Source organism: Lingula anatina, chromosome 9 (assembly GCF_051362555.1).
Source record: "Lingula anatina isolate TDL-2025a chromosome 9, LinAna3.0, whole genome shotgun sequence".
Lineage (NCBI taxonomy): Eukaryota > Metazoa > Brachiopoda > Lingulata > Lingulida > Lingulidae > Lingula > Lingula anatina.
The window spans coordinates 7,001,948-7,026,522 of NC_141775.1; the positions used below are offsets into that span (position 1 = coordinate 7,001,948).

General features: G+C 36.3%; 2 protein-coding genes across 8 annotated transcripts; one reads left to right on the forward strand and one right to left on the reverse strand.

Moving 5' to 3' along the window:
* Positions 1 to 854: 854 nt before the first annotated feature.
* Positions 855 to 9,306, reverse strand: LOC106158994 (uncharacterized). Of its 4 annotated transcripts, XM_086994864.1 has the most exons (17): positions 9,241 to 9,306; positions 8,867 to 8,892; positions 8,331 to 8,525; positions 7,880 to 7,977; positions 7,457 to 7,576; positions 6,841 to 7,016; positions 6,556 to 6,741; positions 6,066 to 6,147; positions 5,763 to 5,974; positions 5,090 to 5,159; positions 4,779 to 4,872; positions 4,199 to 4,285; positions 3,931 to 4,008; positions 2,902 to 3,067; positions 2,319 to 2,452; positions 1,957 to 2,065; positions 855 to 1,644 (listed from the first exon to the last, which is right to left on the reverse strand). In XM_086994864.1, the coding sequence occupies exons 3-17, from the start codon at positions 8,517 to 8,519 to the stop codon at positions 1,361 to 1,363; spliced, it is 2,085 nt and encodes a 694-aa protein (XP_086850990.1). In that variant the 5' UTR covers positions 8,520 to 8,525; positions 8,867 to 8,892; positions 9,241 to 9,306; the 3' UTR covers positions 855 to 1,360. The 4 variants fall into 4 exon arrangements, with proteins under 4 accessions (XP_086850990.1, XP_086850988.1, XP_086850989.1 ...); XM_086994862.1 differs by having other exon boundaries at positions 8,867 to 9,276; XM_086994863.1 differs by having other exon boundaries at positions 8,828 to 9,276.
* Positions 9,307 to 9,356: 50 nt separating this feature from the next.
* Positions 9,357 to 23,854, forward strand: LOC106153634 (ubiquitin carboxyl-terminal hydrolase 48). 4 transcript variants are annotated; one of them, XM_086994858.1, is made up of 27 exons: positions 9,357 to 9,540; positions 10,030 to 10,165; positions 10,541 to 10,661; positions 10,861 to 10,993; positions 11,236 to 11,731; positions 11,999 to 12,181; positions 12,400 to 12,508; positions 12,831 to 12,964; positions 13,122 to 13,204; positions 13,919 to 14,101; positions 14,781 to 14,903; positions 15,189 to 15,286; positions 15,863 to 15,938; positions 16,434 to 16,539; positions 16,752 to 16,800; positions 17,040 to 17,086; positions 17,246 to 17,365; positions 17,819 to 17,955; positions 18,188 to 18,277; positions 18,510 to 18,634; positions 18,926 to 19,101; positions 19,465 to 19,572; positions 19,717 to 19,841; positions 20,107 to 20,270; positions 20,816 to 20,983; positions 21,489 to 21,663; positions 22,256 to 23,854. In XM_086994858.1, the coding sequence occupies exons 2-27, from the start codon at positions 10,032 to 10,034 to the stop codon at positions 22,312 to 22,314; spliced, it is 3,522 nt and encodes a 1,173-aa protein (XP_086850984.1). In that variant the 5' UTR covers positions 9,357 to 9,540; positions 10,030 to 10,031; the 3' UTR covers positions 22,315 to 23,854. The 4 variants fall into 4 exon arrangements, 3 of the variants coding, with proteins under 3 accessions (XP_086850984.1, XP_086850986.1, XP_086850985.1); XM_086994860.1 differs by having other exon boundaries at positions 17,249 to 17,365; XM_086994859.1 differs by having other exon boundaries at positions 15,192 to 15,286.
* The last annotated feature ends 721 nt before the right edge of the window (positions 23,855 to 24,575 follow it).

The window sequence follows — 24,575 nt, forward strand, 5'->3', positions numbered from 1 at the left end:
TCACTATTGTATTACTTTCATTATACCTTTAAATATGTTGGTCTATGTTTTAATTTCCAATTATTGCCTCTTAAATTCTAAGGTTAATTAAATAAAGTACTCAAGTTGAAGTTGACTCTGTTTTAACCCATTTAACACTCAGTATTGAACTTCCAAATTAAATCAGTTGTCTCAAAAGTCAGAGAGAAGTATAGCTAGTTCAAAGACCATACAAGTCGCGGTACATTTTTAACCTAAAAGCGACACGCTAAAATAAAACAATATTTAAATAAATTTGCACAATTTGAAATAAGCTGAGTAAAATTACTATAGCCTGGGACAATATTTATGGAGAGAGGTAGTGGTCGCTCAGTGAGATTGATCGGTGTGAACACGCTCGTAGGTAAATTGCAACACGAAGAACACTTATAAAGGTATTCTAAGAGCGCCATTATTCAAAGGATCAAGTTAACATTTGGCATCAATATTATTGGTTCGGAAGAATGCCTGCGTATTCGCCTTCGTGTCCTGGGTATTAAAGACGTCTTAACAACGAAGGAAGTTGTCGCTAAAATAAGTCAATTAAACACAGAAGACTGCAGCACAAAGACGTAGTTTTGAATAGTATATGTTTGACTCTGTCACAGTTGTGAAAATAAACGTGATTCAGCTATTTTAACAAAAGCACTTGCTGGAATGAAAGCGCGGAGAAGGCTGGGAAGTTTTAGGGTAAATTTTGGGAAAAGTATCCATCGGATCGCTTTCTATACCAAGTGTTCATAAACTGTTTGTAATTACTCGCTCACGCACACAGAGAGAGAGAGAGAGAGAGAGAGAGAGAGAGAGAGATGAGAAAATGTGGTACATACACAGGATTTAGGCAATGATAACTTTTATAAAAAGTATTTATTTTTAAAAGTGAAATGATTAAAATCATAAGATTTTAATTGTAAGTTAACATCCTCTGTAATGACAGTACAGAGAAACAGCTGAAATATAGCACTCTTTGGAAGCATGGATACTTCGCAAATTTTTATCAAACAAAAACTGCAATTGTTTTGCATAAAGTTAGTGCCAATTTAAGTCCTCCTTATTCTTATATCACTTGTTTCCCTTAGTAGTGACAATTCTTTTGTGCCGAAATATGTAGGAGGAGAGTTGCTTGTTATATAACTAAGAAGTTTTTCGGTTATTTTTTACCATTGCTAATTCTCTGCACGTAGTACTTCTGACCAGCCACTTGTACATTTTACAAATTTCCAATAATTAACAAATTGTCAAATCACTCGGGTTCACTACACCAGTTTTCTCTTCAAGACTTCAGCTCTGCTGACAATCTTTTGTTCACAATAAATAATTAAATAAATTTTCCATCACATATTCACTTCCTTCCCATGGTGGCGGCTATTCTTTTGCGTATGTCGGCTACGTTGCCCCCCTTAAATTTCCCAGGCGTCTTGGCTCTGTCTCCGTCAAACCCCATGGTGGTACTGGTACTGCTCATGTAGGAAGGCAGAGACGCAGGTTGGGGTGGAGGGTGCGGCACGCTGTAACTGTTTCCCGCGCTATTGCTGCGCTGACCCGGACTGTCCTTGGGACTGTCCTGTCTTGCTGCAGAGACCCCTGGTGACAAGCTGGCGGCCCGCTGACTCTGGCCATACCCAGCTGAAATCAAAATGATGAAGAAAATGATGATATATATGTAATTGTTTTACATACAATTTCCCGACAAATCCAAATTCCTCGAAAATTAGAAAAAAATAATTCCCTCTACTCATGATTAATTGCAAGGCCCATAAGGTACCTGCATTTAGGCTTGATGTTTGATACCATATCTGATTTTTGAATTACTTTGTACCTGTATCAAATTCTGAAGCTGTGCAAATAAATAAATAAATAAATATATATATATATATATATATATATATATATATATATATATATATATATTGCTCAAATTTGGTAATTAATTCTTACTTGCTGGCTTTTTATACTGCAGAAGCTCTTCTTTCAGTGCACTCAAAGCCTCCGTCAGTTCAAACCTTTCCTCACACTCCCTGCGTACAGTGTCCTGTAGTAAATCATTCTGAAAAAGAAATTATTATATCACAAAATGTTTTTTATTTCTCATTTTTACCATGAATCTAATGTTCCAAGTTTTTTTCTTCATTGCTTTAATGTGCTAGGTAATAATAATAATAATAATAATAATAATAATAATAATAATAACATACACATGCAGAATTAACCTCAGTACCATATTAAACTTCTTTATCAAATCTTAATGATATAAAGTACTTTCATGTGATTTTTAGAATCATTAACCAGTCAATACTCACATCTTCTTTGGCGTTCGCAAGCTGCTGTTCTAAACTGCTGACTTCACCCCTAAGCTCTTCCATCATCTGATCCTTCCCCCTCAGATCTCCTTTCAGTTTGAGGGCAACTTCATCACTTTCAAAATCAACTTTACCTAAATGGAGGTATTATTATAATTGTTAATTATGGTTAATTCTGCAGACACTAAAGTAAAACTTTTTTTCTTTTTGGGCAACTTTTAACACAAATGTCACTTTTAAGTAGTGGTACATGTATACATATGTTAACAGAAGCTGTTAAGCAGATTTTTTTCATCACTGAAGTGTTAAAGATTTAGTGGTCAGTACCTTGAGAAAAGTGCCATTTGTAAAGTTCACCTTTGGACTTAAAAACTCCAATATCATTTCCCAATGTTTGTTTTTTCATTTTATAACAATACAATACAATACAATACAATAAAATAAAATATTCATCCAAACACAATCACCCCCCCCCCCAAAAAACAAAAAAAAAAAAAATACAAGAAAGAAATACACTTTTCTACTAAGATGCTAAAGTCAGCTATAATCTTCAGTTTTATATCACGCTAGTCGCTCTCCACACCTAGCCTCTCTTCCAGCTCAGCTATGATAGTTTTCAGATTGCCAATCTCCTCTCTCAGAGAGTTCTCCATGTGTGTGCTGTTAGCTCTACACTCCCTGAGCTGTCTCTGAACCTCCACCATTTCAGCTTTGTGCTTACTGCCGAGCATGGTCAGTTCAGACTGGACCTGGAAGGGAACGGGATGGAGTTGGGTGCATGTAGACAGAGACATGAACCAGTCTGGGTTTTGTTCCTGTCTGAATCCACAGATTGTCATTCAGTGCATTCAGACAGAAAAGTAGAGTGATTTTTAAATAAGTTAATTATTATTTTTATTGAAATTTGCAGATTGTCTTTCGGTGTTGAACATACTGGTGTGAATTAACATCCCTGCACGAATGCCCACTGTTCTTGGGCACATTCACACAGGAATATAAACCCTGATTGCCTTAGGTCCATATCACACTTAGCATGTTCAGATACGATTTATGTTGAAACTTTTTACGGTTATAAAAACATGTCAAAAGCTGACATAAATTATGTGAGTTGCAAGGCTGCATATAGAACTCTAATAAGCAAAGATACATGGGTTGCCAGCAAAATAAAATTTCCCCACACAGAGAAACATCTTTCCTACAGTAACTGTTGTTTCTTAAATAATTAATTGCCAGGCATCGAATGCTGGTATACTGGTTGGCGGCTGCATAATTCATAGCTTGACATTCAAGACATATATTGAACAAAACTGAGAATGCTTTTGTATTATTTTATAAAAACAATTTCCTATAAAGACATTAACAATGTTTTTGGGATATGCTATGGCATGGTAATAATCCTTCACCCTTAGTTTTATGAATTGCTCATATTAATCTATTATTTCATTTTTTAAATCTGAGGTTACTTTTTCCATGCATCATTTCTTTATATGTACTTTATAGGGTAAGGGTAAGCCTTTCAGCTCTGCACTAACATAATTTCATTTTAAAAAAATCAGTTATTTCTCTTATCAGATATGACATGTACAAATAAATATCAATGTATATAATTTACCTTTGATTCATTGTTTTTATTTTCTCTTACATATTTTTCCACCAACTCCTGGTGCTTTTCTTTTTCAATTTGCATTTCCTACAAGAAAAAACAATCAACTGCAGAAATTTCATTATAATTTATCAAACTTGGCCAGTCACAAAATTAACAACTGCTGGCTTTTAACAGTTTTAATTTGCAATGAGTGCCAGTAATAAATAAAAAATTGATTGCTTTTAATTAATACATTAATATTGTTTAATTAGTTTTATGTTGATAACATACATACCATGACAAAGTTTTCCTTCAACTTCTCCTCAAGTAATCTTATTTCGGCAGCATGTTTTTGCCTTTCTGATCTCAGTGCTTCTTCAAGCTACAGCAAATACATTAGAAATATCAGCTAGAAAAGTACTCACATGTCCTTCACTAATTAATCAACCAATTATTGGATCTCAACAACAGCTTTCAAGTTAGCCCATTTCTGGCCTCTCCTAAAAACAAGAATCCATCCAAGTCAGGCTTTAGACTTACACCTAACAAAGACTCTACCATAACCTCCTTAATGGAGGAAATAAATTCTATCAAATTCCTGTTGCTGTTAAATTCACATGCAGAGTATGATTTTTTTTTTTTTGGTTGTGGTATTTATATACGAATGTGTAAACAGTTTTACTAGCAGAAAAAATAAGCACAATAAAGATGTCTATTTTAGAGTGCTGTTGACAAATTTATGATAAGTGGCAGTATTATCCAAAAAACAAATCTGTTCTCAACATGACACATGCATACAAACACAAGATTACACACCCACACATACACATGCACACACACACATACATATACACAAGAATACACACAAAAATTACCTTTTCTGGCCATTGTTCACTGTCCTGTATCTTCCTCCTAAAGCTGTCTTTGAGCTGCTCTATTCTATTCTGATGAGACAGGATCATGGACTCTCTAAGCATGAAACATAACAGGTGGAAATATTAGTATCTCTCAGCAAGCTACACCATGAAAAAAGGCCCTCATCACAGCACAGGTTAGTTGTTCTGAACTAAACAGCTGAGATAAGAAAAAGTGTTTTAAGATTAACTAACCTAAATATTATGAACAACATGAGAGCCACCAACGGTGACAGTAGCAATATTAATGCCAAGGTACAAAGGCCAGTTACCTTTCTGCCTTTAGAGCCATCAGCTCTTCCTGTGTTCTATAAAGTGCTGCTTTCATTTCCTCTGTTTTATCTGAAATTGCAGATTGAAACCCAAGTTGTGTTCATTAAGGTCTGTTTTCAGAAAATTAATTTCATTCTGACAAGCATTTTTGGTGTTAATCGCATGCAGCTATTATTTAATGACTGGTACATGTAGGAATTAAAAATAAAGACTGACTTGTTTAAGATGAACAGCATTTTCCTTAATAAGATCAACATCAATGGTTGGTTTCATAAAAGAACAGAAGTCAAAAGTCGAGGCTAACTTTGAGAAGATTTTTGGTTGTTTTGCACTTAGTAGGTACAGAATGATATAATGTCAGACTCTGTTCTACCAGAAATAAAGTAAGAAAAATGGCTATTATGTAAGAAAAATAACTGCTGTATCTACACCACCTAATGTACATATGTATATTGATCATAGGCCAATTTTTCATCCTAAATTTAGGACCCTCCTTCACCTCGAGTTCTTTTTATGAAAACCATCTCTCATTATTGTAAACTCACTTTCTGTGGCAGACGCCTTGTTTTTTATCTCCTGCTCAGTTCTCCAATTTTTTTTATCGTAAATTTAGGATCGTCCTTCAACTTGAGTTCTTTTTTCGAAAACCATCTTTCATTATTGTACACTCACTTTCTGTGGCAGACGCCTTGTTTTTTATCTCCTGCTCAGTTCTCCGTTGCTCATCAAACCTCTTTATCAGCACATCTCTTTCCTTCTCACTCATGGCCAGCTGCGCCTCGGCCGCCTTCAGCTCACGGGTGAGTCTGGTCATGTTAGATTCTGCTGTTTGGTCTCTTTTGCGCTGCTGTGCTACGGCGTTCTCGACTTCCTGGGATTTGGCCCTGGAACAAAAAGGAAGCACTTTAACTTCAGATCTGATAATGATTACATTTTATTATGATTTTACTAGCAATACATGTACACTCTTGATACCTTAGTTGTTCTTTATACTGCTCTGCTTGGAAAGTAACTGCTCTGCATTCTGTGACAGACTTTTCATACTGGTTTTTCAGGTCTGTAACAAGAAAATCATATGTTAAACCTTTATAAGCTGGCACGATGACTCCGGTCCAAATCAAGACACAACAAGATCCTGCCATATCACAAAACATGTAATGATTAATTTAAAACAATTTTAACTAATTCACTGGCTTATTAATAATTTAAAAATAATAATTACTACATATTAGAAAATTTCCAACTTTCAACTCCATTTACTTTTTCAAAAACAATGGAACCAGTCTATCAAATTTTATTGAATTGTGTAAAGGGTGGGATACATGAGACATCCCACTAGGCCTCAAAAACATAATCACTAGGTGATATGGTAATCAACTGGTGATGCTTTTAAATATGGAAAAGCTCTAATAAAAAAATCACACAAATACAAAATAATAATAAATATGATAAATTTCAAGCTCACTTGTGAATTCCTTTTGCAATGCGTCTCTCTCCTGTAACAAGATGGCAGCTTGGTCGTGCTCAGTTTTCAGTTTGTCTTGCTGTGATTTATAGTTTGTCACAGTGTCTGTCAGCTCTGCTAACTTCCCCTGTAACACCTGGTTCTCCTTCTCCAGCTCTGTGACTTTTGTTTTAGACTTCTGTGTTTCTGGGAGTAAACAGAAAATCAGTTAATTATCAAGGATGGGGGCAGTTAATGTCTCATAATTTTCACTGATATTAGCTGCACAAAATGACCCTAGCATACCTGAAAGTTCAGCAGAACAAATCTTGTGGACAGCGGTCTTGACCCTGGCAAACTCCTCCTTTGTTATGCGGTCTCTATGTTCAACAAATGTCTGGATGTTCTGAAGACTGGATTTCTGCTGTTGAAGGGTCAGTATCAAAGGGGGAAGACTCTGACGCAGGGAATTCAGCTTTAACCTGTATTTGCATAGTAAAAAAATTAATTAGTTAAATGAATAAATAAATATATTAAATAAATGAATAAATAAGTAAATAAATAATATTTATTGAATGGGACACTTATGTTCATTCGTCTACACAAGAAATTAAGTTTTGAAAAACAAACAAATTAATAAAATTTACATTTATCATTTAATAATTGATGGAATGGATTTTATTTCACCAGATATGTTTTTGCTGAGAACCCCAAAAATATTGGTTTAAATTTCACATACAACAATTTGCCCAAAACATATTAATGCTCAACTAGGCCAAAAATAGTTATCTCCTCATATTTTGGTATACATTTTGGTATACAACTGTTGTAGTAAAAGAGTTAGAAAACTGCTACAGATTATGCATTTACACTAAATCTCAGATATAACAGTATTCTTCCAACTTCAAACTTTTTTCAATACCTGCACTTTTCTCCATCTTGAATGCTTTTTCCAAGCCTTTCCTCCAATTCTTTTGAAGATGATTTTAATCTGTTTATGTTTTCTTCTTTGTCACTGACTTGTTGTTTCAGTTTTGACAAACTGAAATTATCATGCACATTGATAATTCCAATGTAAATGAAATTGTACACAATGACAATGAAAACGCCGTAATATAGTTTGATTTACTTTATAAAAATCAAGCGACAGCTGCACTGATGCTAACTGGTTTCTAGAAAAATTGTTGAAGATAAAACTGCCAGAATAAGATGTGCTATAATGGTGAGCCCTAAATATTCCATCAAGATTCTTTCTGTCTTTTACAATGAGCTGAATGATATAAATATAATCACCATCAATGAAAAAAAATATTCCATAGTTAAGAGCACAGGCCACAATACATACATGGCATCTTTAGCTTCTATTGTTTGTTTTTGTTCTTCAAATTTATCCTGAACAACTTTGAGCTCTTGTCTCATCAGTCTTTCTTTTTCTTCGCATCCCTAGAAGTTGAAATAAAGTTCTGAATGATTTACAAGCATTTTAGATTTGTCAGCCATCTTCATTTCAGCTGTTAACTCTTGTGTACCTCCAAAGCTCCCAACGTGATGGAACTCAAAATGTGCAGACTTAAGAACCCTCCCTCCCCCTTTTCCAAAGAACTGCTTACTGACCTGAGCTTTTTAATGTATAAATCTCATTTAGATTAGTTTTTAGCACAAACTCTTTGTATTGATCATGTCCTTGATATTAAGGCAAATATCAATAAAAGTTTCAATATACCAATATTTTTATTCCAGCCAAAATACAATTAGTAAGTCTAAGAGAAAAAATTTTCTTTAAACATGGCACTTACTTTATAGCGCTCCAGCTCCTTCTGTGTCGCTGTTAACTTATCCTCTAAAGCCTTGATCTCTCGATGAATGAGATAACTGACACCACAGAACTTGCAAACAGTTTCACCACGCTCCATTTTCTGGATCTCCTCAGGGAGCGGGTGCTCGGGTGTGTGATACTCAAACTTCTCTCCATCATTATTTGCCATTGCAGTCTTCATTATGGTGGGGAATATAAAATTAATAAATATATAAGTATGCCAACTTCATATGCAGAGAAAGAGAGAGAGGGGGGAGAGCCAGAGAGAGAGAAACGGGGGGACGATAATTATGAGTGAGTTTGAAAAGTTATTATGAGAGAGAGGGGGGAGAGAGAAAGGGGGAGAGACGTTGAACGTCGGAATAAAAATAAATAAAAATAAATAAAACTTTTTTTAAAAATACAAAGGTAGTTAAAGTAAAGAATCCACCTATCTGGATGCTACTGGTGCTCTGTGCTTGTCCTTTAAAAACTAGCCTTTGATTCCTTTATTTCATTAGTGGACTGTAAAGTTACCTTCAACGGTCAACTTCCTCTCTTGTCTGTCTGAACCAGGGGTAATCCTAGAGAGGGGTAAGAAACGTCCATTGTTCTCGTCAGTGAGGCTAACCAAATTCAGGGTATGTACGCACAGACAGAAAACCATGTATTGTGGGAACGTAACTAATGAAGCCACTGGTAGTACTAGTAGATATCAGTCTGTAGTCTTGAACAAGCACCTCCTTGACGAGTGAACAGTTGTCAAAAACAAAAGACCCAGGTGTGGTAGATCGACTACTGTTCGCGCGTGCCGCAAAGACCAAGCCTAATTGCCCCTCAAGGTCACTAACTAATATCCGGTGCTGACGGTTAGGCTCGTCATAATCATATAAGTAGCGCGTTTCCACCCCCTGTCTGAACTTCAAAGGAGGCGGCCATGATGAATCCAATGAAAACAATTCCATCCGGGTACCTGATTCTTACTGATGTAAGAAAAGTGCACAAACATTAGGTGATATATGTCACAAGTCTATCAATAGTTGTAACTGAGTCAGTAATTTAGAATGTTTTGCATAAGCTTATAAATTTTGCTAATATATTTATTTTTAAAACGGAGAACAAAGCACTCTGGGTAAAGCGGGAAGTATGGCGACCGAGAGCAGACAATTTTCTGTCATAGAATCAAGAAAACATATTTCTTTCCGTTACTGGTAAGGATATTGAATCAGCTGCACAATTTATTTATTCATGATATACCATACAACAATTGCAATTCTATGAAATGATATTAATGGAATGTAAACTTTGTGTTTTGGTAAAACAATTCATTTTCCTACGTTTGCTGTCACAGCTGCAATGTTTATAATTTTTCGGCTTTGGAAGTACAGAAGCTTTCTCGTCAGAATTTTCATATAATATTCTAACGGGTTAAACGAATGGTGTATCCAAAAATTCATGCGTTTTACTATAAATGTCGCAGCTGGAAAACGAGAAGAGTGTAGTATTTGTACCACCACCACACGGCTTAACGTTAAAAAAGTAACTTTGTACATTATTGTCACAACATACATGAGTATTACGGATGAGCCTGGCCCAATGCTTTACCATTGTCTTTGGCGATGGCAAAATGTATTATGTCAGAGAATGGAGGATTGCCTTGTTTTCTTTTCTTGCTTCCCATTTCTGATTTGTCAATCCAGACATGGCGCCCAAGCAGCAGTTGGACAAGGCAGCATGGCAGTGGGCAGAGACAGTGGAGCCAGAGGCAGTGACCTGGGAACATGTGGAGACTGCATACAGGATACACCTGAAACCTTGTAAACGAGGGGCATGCAGGTATGGTTCTGTTTGTAACCATTCTGACAAGGACACCACCAGTGTTGTGATGTTTTATCTGTAGTCTGATGGTGATGATGAGTCTGATTGATATGACTGATATTTTGGGTATAGGATGGCAAAAGATTGGATTTTTTAATGATTTTATTCAATTAAATTAGCAGAATTTTAAATTTTCTTTTTGGATCGGTATTTCATTATCTGGTAAATTTAGACTCTGTAGTTACCTCTAGTACATCTGCTAGCAACCAGATTGAGTTTTTGTCAGCTGGCCCAGGAAAAGTCTTTGGTCCAACAAATGTTCCATAATTGCTGGTTTTGAATATTTGGCTATTTTTAAAAAAAGTTTTCAGCATGCCTGATAATTCATTTCAGACGTAACTGCAAAGGTAACCCAAACTGTCTGAATTGTCTAGGAGAGAGAGAGTGGCTGGGGGAAATTGATGACTCCAACTGGCATGACATTGAGGATCCAGAAACTGAAAGACGAAAAGAGGTGATTACATTGGAATATTAAAGGCAACCGTAAATTGAAATGTAGCTCAAAATCCAAAATTCAGTTCTAGATATGACTTTTACATTTTCAAGTAATTTGTGAGGAAATACATATATATATTTTAAGTAATAACAAAAAAGCAATCTTTAAATCCAATTATCACACAATTAATAAATCAGTTTATTTATTTGTATTTCAGAATGCATTTGTAGGACTCAAGAACCTTGGTGCTACTTGCTATGTGAACACTTATCTTCAAGTTTGGTTTCACAACCCAACATTCCGTGCTGCAATTTATGAATACCAAGATGAAGAAAACAGGAGTGCACTGGGTAAACCTTCATCACTCTAGCCTCTCAATTCATTCCACTTTATACTAAACCAGAAATATTTCTCACACAATTCTTTTATTAGCAGGACATATTTTAAATTTTAAATTTAAAATTTTCTGTCTGGTAGGCAAGAAAAAAATCATCTACGTAACTTTTAATTAGTTATCTCTATTCATGTATTCAATCACAGCAGTGTTTGTATGATGAACACAGTTATTTCAGATCTTTTTACAAAACTTCAGAATTGTTAGCCAGTGGGTCAGCTGCTGACACATCCTTATATGGTTCTGTCAAACCCCAAAGTGCAGTGACTAAGTCCTCAAGATCGTGCCATGTAGTCAGTAACAGTGAGGCTGTGACAAGCTCAGTTCAGAAAGCTTCCAGTGATAGCCAGCTTTGCAGAAGACAGAACAGGTGTGAGTCCTCTCAGCCTCGGTATCAGAGTGAGGCTAATGATGTTGATGATGATAATGTCCAGTTTGTGTCCACTCAAAGTGCAATCAGTGACGGCCGACCTGGTTCCTCACAGAATGTGGTCCAGCAAGGGTTCTCACAGAGTTCAGCTGGTGGAGTTGGGTCAGTTTCGTCTCCAAGTGCTGCCACTGATGTCCAGTCAGGGAGTGCGGTCAGTGACGTCCAGTCTGCTTCTTCTGGGAGTTTGGTCAGTGATTTCCAGCCCAAATCTCCTTGTGGTCAACTTCAACTCATCTTTGCTTTGTTGCAGCGCAGTAACAGAAGGTAAGATTTCTCTGCAAATTAGATAAGAATTGGAGGTACAGATACGCACATATAGGCATCAATATGTCCTGCATGGGTGTGTGCGTGTGTGTGTGTGTGTGCTTGTGTGTACGTGTATGCATGCACCACATAAACTATTTGCAAAGTTGTCATTGTTTATCAAAGAAGTTTATGTTGGCTGACTTTGTCCTATTGAACCTGTCTCATATGAACAGCAACATAGGATCATTTATTTCTTTATCAGCCACTGTGTTATACATTTACCAGGTATATTGACCCCTCTGGCCTAATCCACTGTCTGGGTCTGGACGCAGGTCAGCAGCAAGATGCCCAGGAGTTCTGCAAGCTGTTTATGTCCCTGCTTGAGGAGAGCCTGGCCACCCAGGCCAACCCCGCTGTCCGTCACATTGTCCAGCAGCAGTTTAGTGGACAGTATGCCTATGTAACCAGGTAGGATTAAGACTTTCACCTGGTGTGCCTCGCCCAGCCAGTGGTACATACCCAGTTAGTGGTGTTGCCCTTTAGATCTTGTAGTTGGTAGATAGGATGTTGTTTTGTGTGATAAGAATATTTAGACTTACGTGTACAGAGTCATTCTACTGTGTTAATAGTATATGGTATAAAATTATTATTATTATTATTATTATTATTATTATTATTATTATTAGGTGTCAAGGCTGTGGCAGGTGCTCTGAGAGGATGTCAGAATTCAATGAGTTAGACCTGAACATCAAAGGCCACAGAGAACTACCAGAATGTATTGAGGAATTCTTGGAGGTATTGCCATCTGTCACAAAAAGGGCTGAAAATAGTGAATATAAATATATATACATTTTGCTGCTATTTTTTTTTTTTTCAGTGCACTGGTATTTTTTTAATAATGTGAATTTTTAAAGCTCTGGTCTTTTGTACACTTGAATCTGATTTGATGGAAATCAACTGAAATAGCCTCACGCAAACAAGGCGGTTGACACTTAACATCATACAAGACTAGAAAGCATATATTATTATTATTATTATTATTATTATTATTATTATTATTATTATTATTATTATTATTATTATTATTATTATTATTATTATTATTTGAAATTGATAGGAGGAGAAGCTAGAGGGAGACAACCAGTACATGTGCCAGCAGTGCGGCTCCAAACAGAATGCAACAAGGAAGATCAGCCTGAGGTCCCTGCCCCCAGTGCTGAACTTACAGCTGCTTAGGTTTGTCTTTGACAGGTAAGAATACCTGCAGCGCCTCAGGTGTGTCTTTGACAGGTAATACATGCAGCTCCTCATCTGTGTCTTTGACAGGTAAGAATTCAGTCCATTTGATATATTATCAGGTATGTCTTTGACAGGTAAGAATACAGATCATTTGATATATTTTTTTCAGGACAACAGGACACAAGAAGAAACTGAACACATACATCCAGTTCCCAGAGATATTAGACATGAGCAAGTACATAGAGCTGCCAGGTATGGTATTACACTGGTGAGATGGTAGTGCTATTTCAGATTTAAGTTAATGTGCAGTTATATAGGCCATTATAAGGATGCATTTAGACCCTGTTAGTACTAAATTGTACTATTTCTTTACAAAGTCTATATAAGGAACACTGTTCAGTATTCCAAAGGCCCTTTTCACTTCAAGAGGTACAGCTTCCTATACTACGTCTGTACACACTGGTCCTAATGTGTTATTACGGTATGCTACAGCTGTTTTCTCCTTTTCACAAGCCCCAATGAAACTTAATGTGGTTAACCAGTTGTGTTGATTACAGGGAATCTTTTAAGGTGACTCTTCTGTAATAGCAAAGCTACTAAGTAGTCTATCTCTCAATCTGGGGCTGTATACAAAACTAAAGCTCGATTCGAAAAGCAGGGGTGGATTTAGGCCCTCTTCTGGGTCTTCCGGAAGATGGTCAGATTTTCAAGTTTACATTGACAGGTATCTAATTTTTTTTCTGTCAGAAGACGGTCAAAATGAGGATGGATCAACAAAGATAATTTGGAAGAAAATAGCTCTGGATCCGCCCCTGAAAAGGGCTTTAATTTACTAATTCAGAGAACAGTGTACAGTACAGTACAGCATGATCTGTGTGCAGTGTCAATACACAATGCCTACAGTGGTAAATATGTAAACATATTATATATATTCATACACTGATTTAAACTAACTTACTGTTTCAGAGCACAGTGTCCAGTATGATCTGTGTGCAGTGTTAATACATAGAGGCCCCAGTGCCTACAGTGGCCACTACATAGCACACATTCAGGACAGAAGCAGGGGCACCTGGCACAAGTTCAATGATGAGGAGATTGAGAAGATGGGAGGAAAGAAACTGCAGCTGGGAAATGAGGATGAGATCCCAGGTAAAACTGGAAAAGGACTGAGAGTTAACAGACCTCTGCCAAAATAGTTCACAATGCAGACATGCTGAAACTTTAGTCCAATCGGTCATGACCGGCAAAATTTGTCTGGACCGGTAAAAAATTGGACTTGGTCCAAAGGACCGACAAGAGTTTTAAGAGCCGAAATTTTGAATCTACAGTCATCATTCAACATACTTCACTAATAAAATTATATCAGAGCCAAAGCTTTTTTCCTTCCATTTCAAACCTATTACAATCACAAACAAAGTAAGTTACCCTGATAATACTGGTACTATCTTGTTCAAACGAATAGGGTGATTTTCGGTCCGGCAAATTTTTCATTGCTGCCGGTCCAAATGTCCGACCATTTTGAATAGTTTTCAGCTTGTCTGCTCATTATTAGTAATGATTGATCAGTGGATCACCAATAAAATCATTTCTGGCCCATCTTGAAAATCCTATTAAACTCCATCAGTAACTTTTTGAAGTATGTTGTTTTTTTTTTGACAAGCCAACAAAGGAAAATACAACTTTCTTGGTGAAGGTAGTTATGCTGTTAGTGAGTATGTAAATGAATAAATAACTAACCAAGCAAACTACAGAATAGAAAGATAAATGATAAGTAATTTCTTTAATTTAAAATCTGATTAATTGATTGACCCATTTAAATGTAACCTAGATGCTGGTAGTAAGGGGCCAGCCAAACCCAAGGCAGCCAAAGGATACCATGCCTCCAGAAATGCTTATATGCTGGTGTATCGGAGGAGAAACATGGATGGTAGTGACAGGGAAAAACCTGAAGGTTAGTGTATGACTTCTTGTACAGCCTGGCTTCTTGTGAAAGAATACTTTTTCTCTAGTGTCACCAGGTAACAAGGTTCATTTATTTATTTATCTATTTATTTATTTAATTATTTATTGAACTATTTATAAATTAAGCTGTTTATTTATTGATTAAGTAATTGAATTGAATGATTTATCAATTTGTTGCTAAATTTTTATTTATTTATTCATGTTTTTTTTCATTTAATATTTATTCATTTAATACTTATTTAGTATTTATTTATTTGTTTAATATATATTTCAGCAGGTGCAGATATCCAGATGCCGGCCTGGCTGGAAGGATGTGTGCGTAGAGACAATGCCAAGTTTGAGGATTGGGTCCAGGACATGACAGTGATGAGGGTAACTGGCCACATTGTGCCATATGGAAGCAAGGCTTTCCCCAGGGAACAGTTTGGTTGTCATTTGGACGGCCATTGGCCTCCAAAGACAGCCTATATTTTCAAAAATTGCTAAACGGTTTATGAACTTATTGGGAAATGATGGTATACTTGTAGTTGAACTCCCTGTAAAGTTTTGACTAAGTTACAGATTACCATTTTGTACTCCCTCTACCCCAAATCCTGGGGAAAGCCCTGTATGGAAGTGGCATATCAGGGCTCGACACTAATGACTGTCCGACTGTCTTGGACAGGCAAAAGTTAAGTTTGGACAGGTGAAGTTAAAGGGTGGGCTGTCTGATGGACAGGTCATGCTTTTTGAGTATTTTGGGAAGGACAGGTGGTCTTAAAAGCTAGTGTCGAGCCATGCATATCATTTTTTTTCTACTAAAGTTTGAACGATTTAAGATGGGTTAATTTAAAGGTATTTAAAGGTTATCAAATGTGCATTCATTTAACCATTGTCACAAAAAAAAAAAAAAGAAAGAAAAGAAAAGTAAAATTGTCCTGCATTGATATTGAATACTTATAATTGTAGGATAAAAATGTAGCCATGGGTCGGGCCAGACACCAGGAGATTTTGACTTTATATGACAAGATGCAAGTAAAAGAAGGTATGGTAGAGTATTTTGGGTGAAGGAAATTTTATATTAAACTTGTTGCAAGACTCTTAAGACTTGTGAATTAAGTGATTAATAAAAATGATATACACTTTGGGCATGTTGTTTAGTAACTTGTACAGGCTTTAAAGATATTCTGGATAACATTTCTGTTGTTAGCTTACAATTATTTTTTATTCAGATAGTGTTAATTGAAAACAAAGTAGTCAGACAAAAAGGTTAAGTGCAATTGTCTTAAATAATTTATAGACTCCTTGAGTTGAAGGAATGATTGAAACGAGTTTGGTTAAGTATGTGAAACTCAACATATTCAATTAATAAGTAAAATGAATTCTTTTTTCTTCTTCTTTTTCAAACCAACATACCATCAGAACACTAAGAGATAATCATGATCAGATTTGTTTGGCTTTGATGTGTATTGAGCTACATTCCATTAATTTTGATATGAATTTATGTGAGAGACATGATAGTGAACCATCATTCATCCAGGTGCAGACTTTGAGTGGATTGAGACGGCTTGGGTGTCAAAATGGCTCCAAGATGACCTCCAACCCCCAGCAGTAGATAATTCAACATTGCTGTGTTCACATGGAAGGTAAAGGAATGTGTTCTTATATCTCAACTATCACATTTATTGATTTATTCATTTTTTGCCCATTTGATATTTTAATTAAGTACCACATGTGCCGGTCAAATATGTTTGGGAACATTGATTTATTTCTTATTTTGAAAGATTTGCCAGTAGGATATTGTAGTGGTTTATGATAATATTACCACCATATCATATTTTTATTATTTTGTCCACAGAATCAATCCAGACAAAGTACCACAGATGAAGTGTATAAGTGTGGAGGCAGTAAGTGATTTCTTTACTGTCAGATTGCTAGCATACAAGCAGAATTTCCATCATAGAAAGTTGAAGTCTGTATTATGGATTTCATTTGACGTTAAAGATTTTTTTTCCAAGCAAATTTCCAAGTTCATCATTACCTTTAAACTTTATGAAAATTACTAGTCGTCTTGCAGTTTTATTTTCTAGAATGTGAATTTTCAGTGAGGCACACAGAAAGATATCTTATTTGTATATATTTTCAGGCAGAGACAATCTATGCCAAATACAAAGGGAGCCCAAGACTGAAAAGGTAGATTTTATTGTGTTTGTGATTGAAAGGTCCAACTTCATTGCATAAAAAATTTATTCAGGAAAGCACTTACAAGTGAAACCTGGAAGTACTATTGTAATTAAAATAAAGGTTATTACCTATTAATTAATTGATTATCTATTTATTTGCTATTACCAGCAGTCAGATGTGTCTAGACTGTGTCAAGGAGCGGTGTCGAGTAATAAGGACAAAGACGAGAATGACTGAGGACAACAAGTACATCACAGCTTTACTGAAAAATAAAGTGCAAGTGGACGGGTATGTGCACCATGGCAGAGGTGGAGACTGGCCTATTGCTGACATCATTCTGATTTTCACAATTTGTTAGATTTTTGTGAAATATTAATTAATTCTACAATTTGAATTATTTATTTATTTATTTATTTATTTATTTATTTATTTATTTATTTATTTATTTTTATTTTTCTTGACAGTAATTTCTTTATATTTCCTGAAACTTAAGCATTAGGTAAGGCTGTTAAGTTCAGTGGTTCTGTCAAGGGGTTAGGGGGAAGGATGGGGGGAGGGAGGCTCTGTTTAGGTGAGTCTCTTACCTAATAGCCAAGCTGTAAAGCTGTTGGTCTCTTAAAGTGGTCCTGTCCAGTTAGATGTTCCTCTCAATTTATAAAAGGCCCCCCCCCCAAGTCTGATGCCATGTTTTAGACATAAACCCATTTTGCCTTATGTCTGAATACCTATTTCTTACTTTAGACCAGGCAGCTATTGGGTGGGCAAAGCTTCCCTGAGAAGTTGGAAACGCCTCGTGCTGGAGGATCTGGAATCCAGTCTTTTAAAAAATGGTGCTAGCAGCTTGAACGATGAAAACCAAGATGAACAAATTTCCTTAAGTAAGTGAAAATGTTCCCTTGTAAGTAACGTATAAAATGACAGAAATAGAAAAAGGTTTGAAGATGTGAAATTGAAGCCTTTCAAAATGGGATCAGTGCAGAGTTATTAGATTTTGTTGGTTGCCTTTTAATAATTAATTAATTTTTCAATTAATCAGTAATGAGAATTAAGCTGCCTTGGTGGAGGTCTGTGCTTTCTGGGTGATTTTCTAATGAAGCGTATGTTCTGTAGGTGGTAAATGTGAGAGAGACTCTATGGATGGTGATGGTCCTGATACGGTTGGATTCTCCTTCAACGAAGATGCTCTATGTGAAGCACATGGTATGTTTTTTACCAATGAGAAATTTTCTAAACACAAGCAGTGAAAAATTTTATGCTTTGTTGAATTGCAGCCTCCAAGACTTTCTAAAATTGATAGATAAAAGAGTTAGATATATGCCACCCTTAATTTGCCTGTGGTTGGCTGTAAGTTAATGTGTTAACCTTATTTATGTTTTGTTTGTGTGCATATAACAATGTTTGGGTTGCAATCATATTTGTTGTATTTTTGTAGGTAATCTGAGTACAGATGATGCGTGTAGGCGGTTGGTTTCGTCAGATATTTGGACGAGATTGAAGGTCTATTTTCCCCATGCACCAGAGTTTATATACGGCACAGAACCCTGTGTAACGTGCATGGTGGGTTACTACTTATTGAAGTAAAATTTAAGATTTTTATCCTTAATTTTTTGGAGCCTGAAGTCAACACAACTGAATTTTCTTTGAATCCTCAACAGTTTTCTCACTATCAAATTATTATGTTTTAGAATCGGGTTAGCCTTATGAATTTATGTTTTTCAGGTGCCTTTTTACTTAGAAGTATAATTATGGAAACCTGGTAAAAAGGGCACCTCTATTTTATTTTCTATAAGTTTGTTGTCTTCAAATTATATAGAATAATAATTATACCTGAAATTTGAAATGTTTTAGCAAATCCAGAGGGAAGTCCAGGAGGCTCAGAGATTGAACAAGACTCTTGCAATGACCCAGCGCAATGCACTCTCTGACCTGTTCCATTCTCGCAATCGTCCTGCCTGGAAGATGGGACTGTCGGCGCTGAACATTGTTAACAGAGGGTTCCTGGAGCAGTGGACAAAGTTTATCAGGTAAATGTTATGGACTATATTGTTACTTGTGTGTAAATGTTATGGATTGTATCTTTACTTGTGTGTTAATGCTATGGACTGTATCTTTACTTGTGTTTAAATACTATGGATTTTGTCTTTTTTTTGTGTATTTTTTTTTTCCTTTATATTTTGCCCTGCGCCTCAAATGTAATGAAATTTCTTTGTAGGAATTTATCTATTTAAATTTTCTTTTAATTTAAGCTGAACTTAAAGACCAAAAAAGCTCCAATTAAATTATTCACCAACAAGTTCAAAAATACATTATTAAACTTGTTGAGAAGCAACTCTGCTATATTTTAAACATCCTCTTTGTTACTTCTGATCACATTTTGTTTTTGTTAGAGATCCTCTGAGGTTTGACACAGTCCCTGCGATTCAAAACAGCCTCCTTCTCTGTCCACATGGAGGCTTCATGTTCCAGCCACACCTGATAGAGGACAAGACTGACATGTAAGTATGGATCAGTAGCTCAGTGACATTTGATAGAGGACAAGACTGACATGTAAGTATAGATCAGTAGCTCAGTGACATTTGATAGAAGACGTGATAATAACATTATTAATCCATTATAAAGGCTATGCCCTGCTGTTTCAGACTATCCTTGGTGTGGCCTCAGGAATGGGAAATCTTGAAGAAAGCCTTTGATGTGGATGTGGAGATTCAGTTTTTGTCTGTCAAGCAAGAAGAGAGCGGGAAAGTTTCCTTTTCTACAGTACCAGGTAACTCGCACCTGCTGTATCCGGTCAAGTGATCATATTATGTGCACCTTATTCTGTTCATTACATTATTCTCAACTTGTTCAAATTTAATAAGGAATAAATGATTCAGTCAGTAAACTCCTTGATTTCTGTCCCCTGTCTCTCTTAAAAAGAAGTCTCTTCCCCCCACCCCCCACTCCCCAGTGACTTGCACTCGGTAGGTAAACTCCTTGATTTCTGTCCCCAAACCTGGCTGTCTCTTAAAAAGAAGTTTCTCTTTCCCCAGAGACCTGCACTGACTGCTGCCAGGCACGCGTCCAGCAAGAGCAACAAGAAAGACAGCAGTACAGAGACGCCAAGATATTTGTCCGGAAAATTACGCCAGACTTTAAGAACGGAGCTGCCAGCTCAGCAGAAAACTCTGACAGGGATGACCCTGAATTTATGCAGGTATTCTGTAAGCTTTTGTAAGGTGCATTCTCACTGAAGTTGAGCCCATATTACTTAGTACTCTCCTTCTGAGTAGACTTTATGATGAAAGTTTCTATTTTAAACATGAAAAAATATAAATATTTCAATGGCACACAACTTGTATCAGTTACAATGACAGTAGTTGGAAAAACCGTGATTAGATTGGCTTACTTAAGTGAGCTAATCATGATTTAGACGCATATTAAACAGTTTTACTTTATGATGGCAGCCAGCTGGACAACAGAAAGATTAGGTGAGGTAATCATAATTAGACATAAGATAATTATGAAAACCCATTTCAGTGGCACACAACTACCATCGGTTACAATTAAAGTGGAAGGGACAGTAGAATAATGAGATTGTTCTATGGTGAACTAATCATAATGAGACAGTTTAACATTATGGTGGGTGGTGCAACACTGGGATTGGACTGGCTTAATATGGAGTGCTAATCATAATTATAATTAGACTGTCTGTACATAATAAACATTGTGTCCTGGTAAATTATTTTCATTATTTGCTAGGCAAATGGAGGGAAAAGAAAGAAGTCAGAGGCATTGACAATAGCCCCTGAGAAGTTACAGAAGCTTGACTCTTGCCAATTGCGAAGAAGTGGTAGACATAGGAAAGTGCGAGGGGAGAAAGATTTCATAATATCCTCTGATAACAGTCTCAGAGATCTGAAATTACAGGTACGTAGCAATTTCACAAAAGATTTCAAATTGAATAACAAAATAGAAATGACTTTACATGTAAACTTTGAGTTCAGCGATGTATAAATAACTTTAATGAGATTGCATGAGTGAAAACCATGGTAACCCTTAGCAAAAAGCAGGCTTGCTGCAATATTTCTGCAAACTGCAGTTCCTTCTTGCAATTTTGCTGCAATATGGCTGCAAATTAGCAGCAGCAAAATTTTTCTTGCGAACCTCTTGCCACATACTGTACTTTTCATTTTGATAAGGGAACACAGGCAGGCCAACATATTAACAGAATCTCCCCTTGAACAGGTGTCCCCTGAATCAAAGCTTGATCTGATAGATTCTATGCCATTTTTCAAGTTAGGTCAACTACACATGCAAGATGGTAAGAAGGTCCACTTTTCCATAAATAGACCCCCCCCCCCCCCTTTTGAACTTCCTAGCTACAAACCTGACATGCTTTCTATTTGTGTATATTTTCTTGTTATCATTTCAGATAATGAGGCAGTTCTCGGTGGCTCCATTTGACCAGCACCTTATGCTTGGTGGTCAGCACTTAACAGATGACCATGCTAAACTGGGCAGTTTGAATATTTTTCCTGGAGATATCCTGTACCTGAAGGTTGATGAGCCCACGGAGGAAGCCCTGATGATGGATGACCTTGCCAGAGGTGGGTCGTGATGATGATGATGATGACGATGTATCCATAGTGTATCAAACAAGATTTATATTTATAATGGTGGTAAAGGTATAAAATCTTGTGAAGAGAATGACATACTATTTAGATCTTAAAGCCCAGTAAGAAATGATGATAGGCTTTCAAATGGACTAACTGTAGTGTATTCCTCTTGTATGAAATGCACGCCATGTACATTTGTGATGGGGAGGTCACAAGAGAATGTTGGAGGGTGGTAAAATTAAAGATGGTCCTTACTTCAATATATAATACTTACTGGCATACTTACAAGCATACATAACACTTATCTTTGAAGACAGTGCAGTTGGAGACTCCAGATGAAATTAATACTTTTAGGGGAAACATAATATAATATAATAGATTGTTTGACAAAATAACATGATATAAAAGGAGAGCAAATTTTTAAGAAATGGAGATAAAGAATAACATTTGGACTGTACCAGTCTACCTCTGTCCTGATAGGTTGCTTTGGTAACTAAGCAAACTTTGTAGACATAATGTTATATTCTAGCTGCCTGTCCAGAGCAAACTGTGTACACATCATTTTATTTCTGCTATATTCTAGCTGCCTACCCAGAGCAGGGTTTCAAGGGAACTGGGCTTCATGGAAGTATGCAACAGTGATAACATCAGACACCATAGGAAATGCACCATGTGGTGCCATGACAGATCGAACCTTGTGGTACCATGACAGATTGTATCAATGGTACCATGACAAATTGCACCAGGTGGTACCATAACAAGTTAACCAAGTTGTATCCTGCCAAATTACGACTTGGGGGTGCCATGACAGTCTGCACCAAGTGGTGCCATGACAGATTGCACCAAGTGGTACCATTACAGTCTGCACCAAGTGGTACCATTACAGTCTGCACCAAGTGGTACCATTACAGATTGTGCCAAGTGGTACCATGAGAATTGTGCCATGATAATGGTACCCTGCTTTGCCATGACCGTGGCACCCTTTGGTACTCTGGTTCATAACAAATGCGCCTCAGTACTAAGGTTTAAAGACACCTTGCATGGCAACTATCATGAGCCACAAGCAGGCTGTTTGTGGAACTTATTTTCTAGAGCTAGTGGTTACAGAAATCAGTAGTTATTATCATTGAGAATTCACAGTATCTTCTCTCACTTGGAATAATTTAGTAAACATAGATTGTATTTGTAGCCTGTGGTTTATCTTGCTTGCGAGTGACATCGATGTACAGATACCAACATATACTTAAAGTGATAGGGTCATTGCATGGCTGTGGCCATACTCCCTTTTAATAGGCAGTTGATTACAAGTTGACGGAAGATACGCCATGATCTGACACTTGCACAGCTGCAGTAAATGGCCCTTGCCACATCAAGCGGTGCATTTTTTATTACAACAGTTTGCTGACTACATTTAATTATGCTATCAGAATGCTTTTTTTACTCCCTTTCACAAGCTCCAGTGTATGAAATGGCTCAACGCGCATAAAAACTTGATCCATTTAAGTGATTCTCCTATCTAAAAGCCATACTATTCATTTGTTTATCGCTCGAACTGGAGATGCGCAGAAAACTGTAATGCTCGATGTGGAAAGGGCCTAATTGTGTCATTGTAGCAATGTGTATTACACCAAAAATCAAACGTCTTCAAAACAAAGGTACTGTGCTGTAAGTGCTACCTATGCTTCATCAAAAATTCTGTCATTTTTTTTTAAGACAGCATGCTGTTATGAACAAAGCTGAGAACAAGAGACGTTCTTGTTTGTTGTAACTGTTTTTTTTTTTTTTTTTTTTTTTTAACATTGGGAACCCTGGGAAGTGAGGGCAGCCACATGAGTGTCTCAGAAAATTCTGTTATCATTATTTTAGTCTGGTCATGAAAGCAACAAAAGTAAGTTGTTACTGCCAGTGTAATTAGTTCATATGATCGTAACTGAACATGTACATCAAATCCAAGTCTTTTTATTATTTTTTTTTTATTATTATTTTTTATTACATAGATATTTCAGTATGTATATAAACTGGCATGTTAAAAAATTACTTGAGTAATTATGATATAAAAGGTAATCTCTCTCAAGGATTTGATGGTTCTTGAGAAAAATTATTGCTTTTACAGTGTATAGCAAGACTGATGACATACAGCTACGAACAATCAATAAATGTATCATTGTAATATGTGTTCCTGCGTCAGAAGTCCTGAGTTTTATAGATATGTATTCAGATTTGTTAACCGTGTTCATATTGGGTTGAATTGAATTGATAACATCCAAAAATTTTATCTTTATGTGCAATGCACGAGAATATTCTCTTCATTATTTTGCTCGAAGTAAATTGACTTGAGGGGAATAACTCAGCAAAATAGTTTTAAAAAACCGGTGCTTATTATAATCATCGCCATCAGACTTGTCATTATTTTTTGTAATCACAAAAGTTAAAGGTACATACAAACCGAGCATCGGTGGAGCGTGGATTCCCTGTAACCAAGGAGTTATAACAGTAATAACTCCTTGCTGTAACACATATGAACCACTTCTACTATTTTTTATACGACTCAAATAAATTCGACATGCAGAGCGATAAACTGAATAGATCACTCAATCAGCCGTAAAAGAGCTGCTCCTTTAATGTTTTTGGTCAGAAATTTAACCTACTTTCATGACCTACTTTTCTGCCCCATTGACATACAGCATAGAATGCTAGCAGAAAAATCCCTTCAAACATTAAAATTAAACAATGCATTTTGGTAATTCTCTTAGTTATACTATTTGAAACTAAATACTGGCATTTGGTTGGCTTTTGTAGAAAGAAACTGACTTTATATGCATCTTAATCGGTACATTTACACTTAATTAGCCGATTAAGTCAACTTCAACTTGATTGTGTTGAGGAGGCAAAAAGTGAAAAAA

Coding starts and splice junctions, on each gene's coding strand:
- LOC106153634 (XM_086994858.1), top strand. CDS start 10,032: ATGGCGCCCAAGCAGCAGTTGGACAAGGCAGCATGGCAGTGGGCAGAG. Junction 12,182..12,399: donor CAGTATGCCTATGTAACCAG/GTAGGATTAAGA, acceptor TATTATTATTAG/GTGTCAAGGCTGTGGCAGGT. Junction 17,087..17,245: donor GGGAGCCCAAGACTGAAAAG/GTAGATTTTATT, acceptor TGCTATTACCAG/CAGTCAGATGTGTCTAGACT.
- LOC106158994 (XM_086994864.1), bottom strand. CDS start 8,519: ATGGCAAATAATGATGGAGAGAAGTTTGAGTATCACACACCCGAGCAC. Junction 7,017..7,456: donor CAAGATGGAGAAAAGTGCAG/GTATTGAAAAAA, acceptor ATGCAAATACAG/GTTAAAGCTGAATTCCCTGC. Junction 6,742..6,840: donor TTGTTCTGCTGAACTTTCAG/GTATGCTAGGGT, acceptor GTTTACTCCCAG/AAACACAGAAGTCTAAAACA.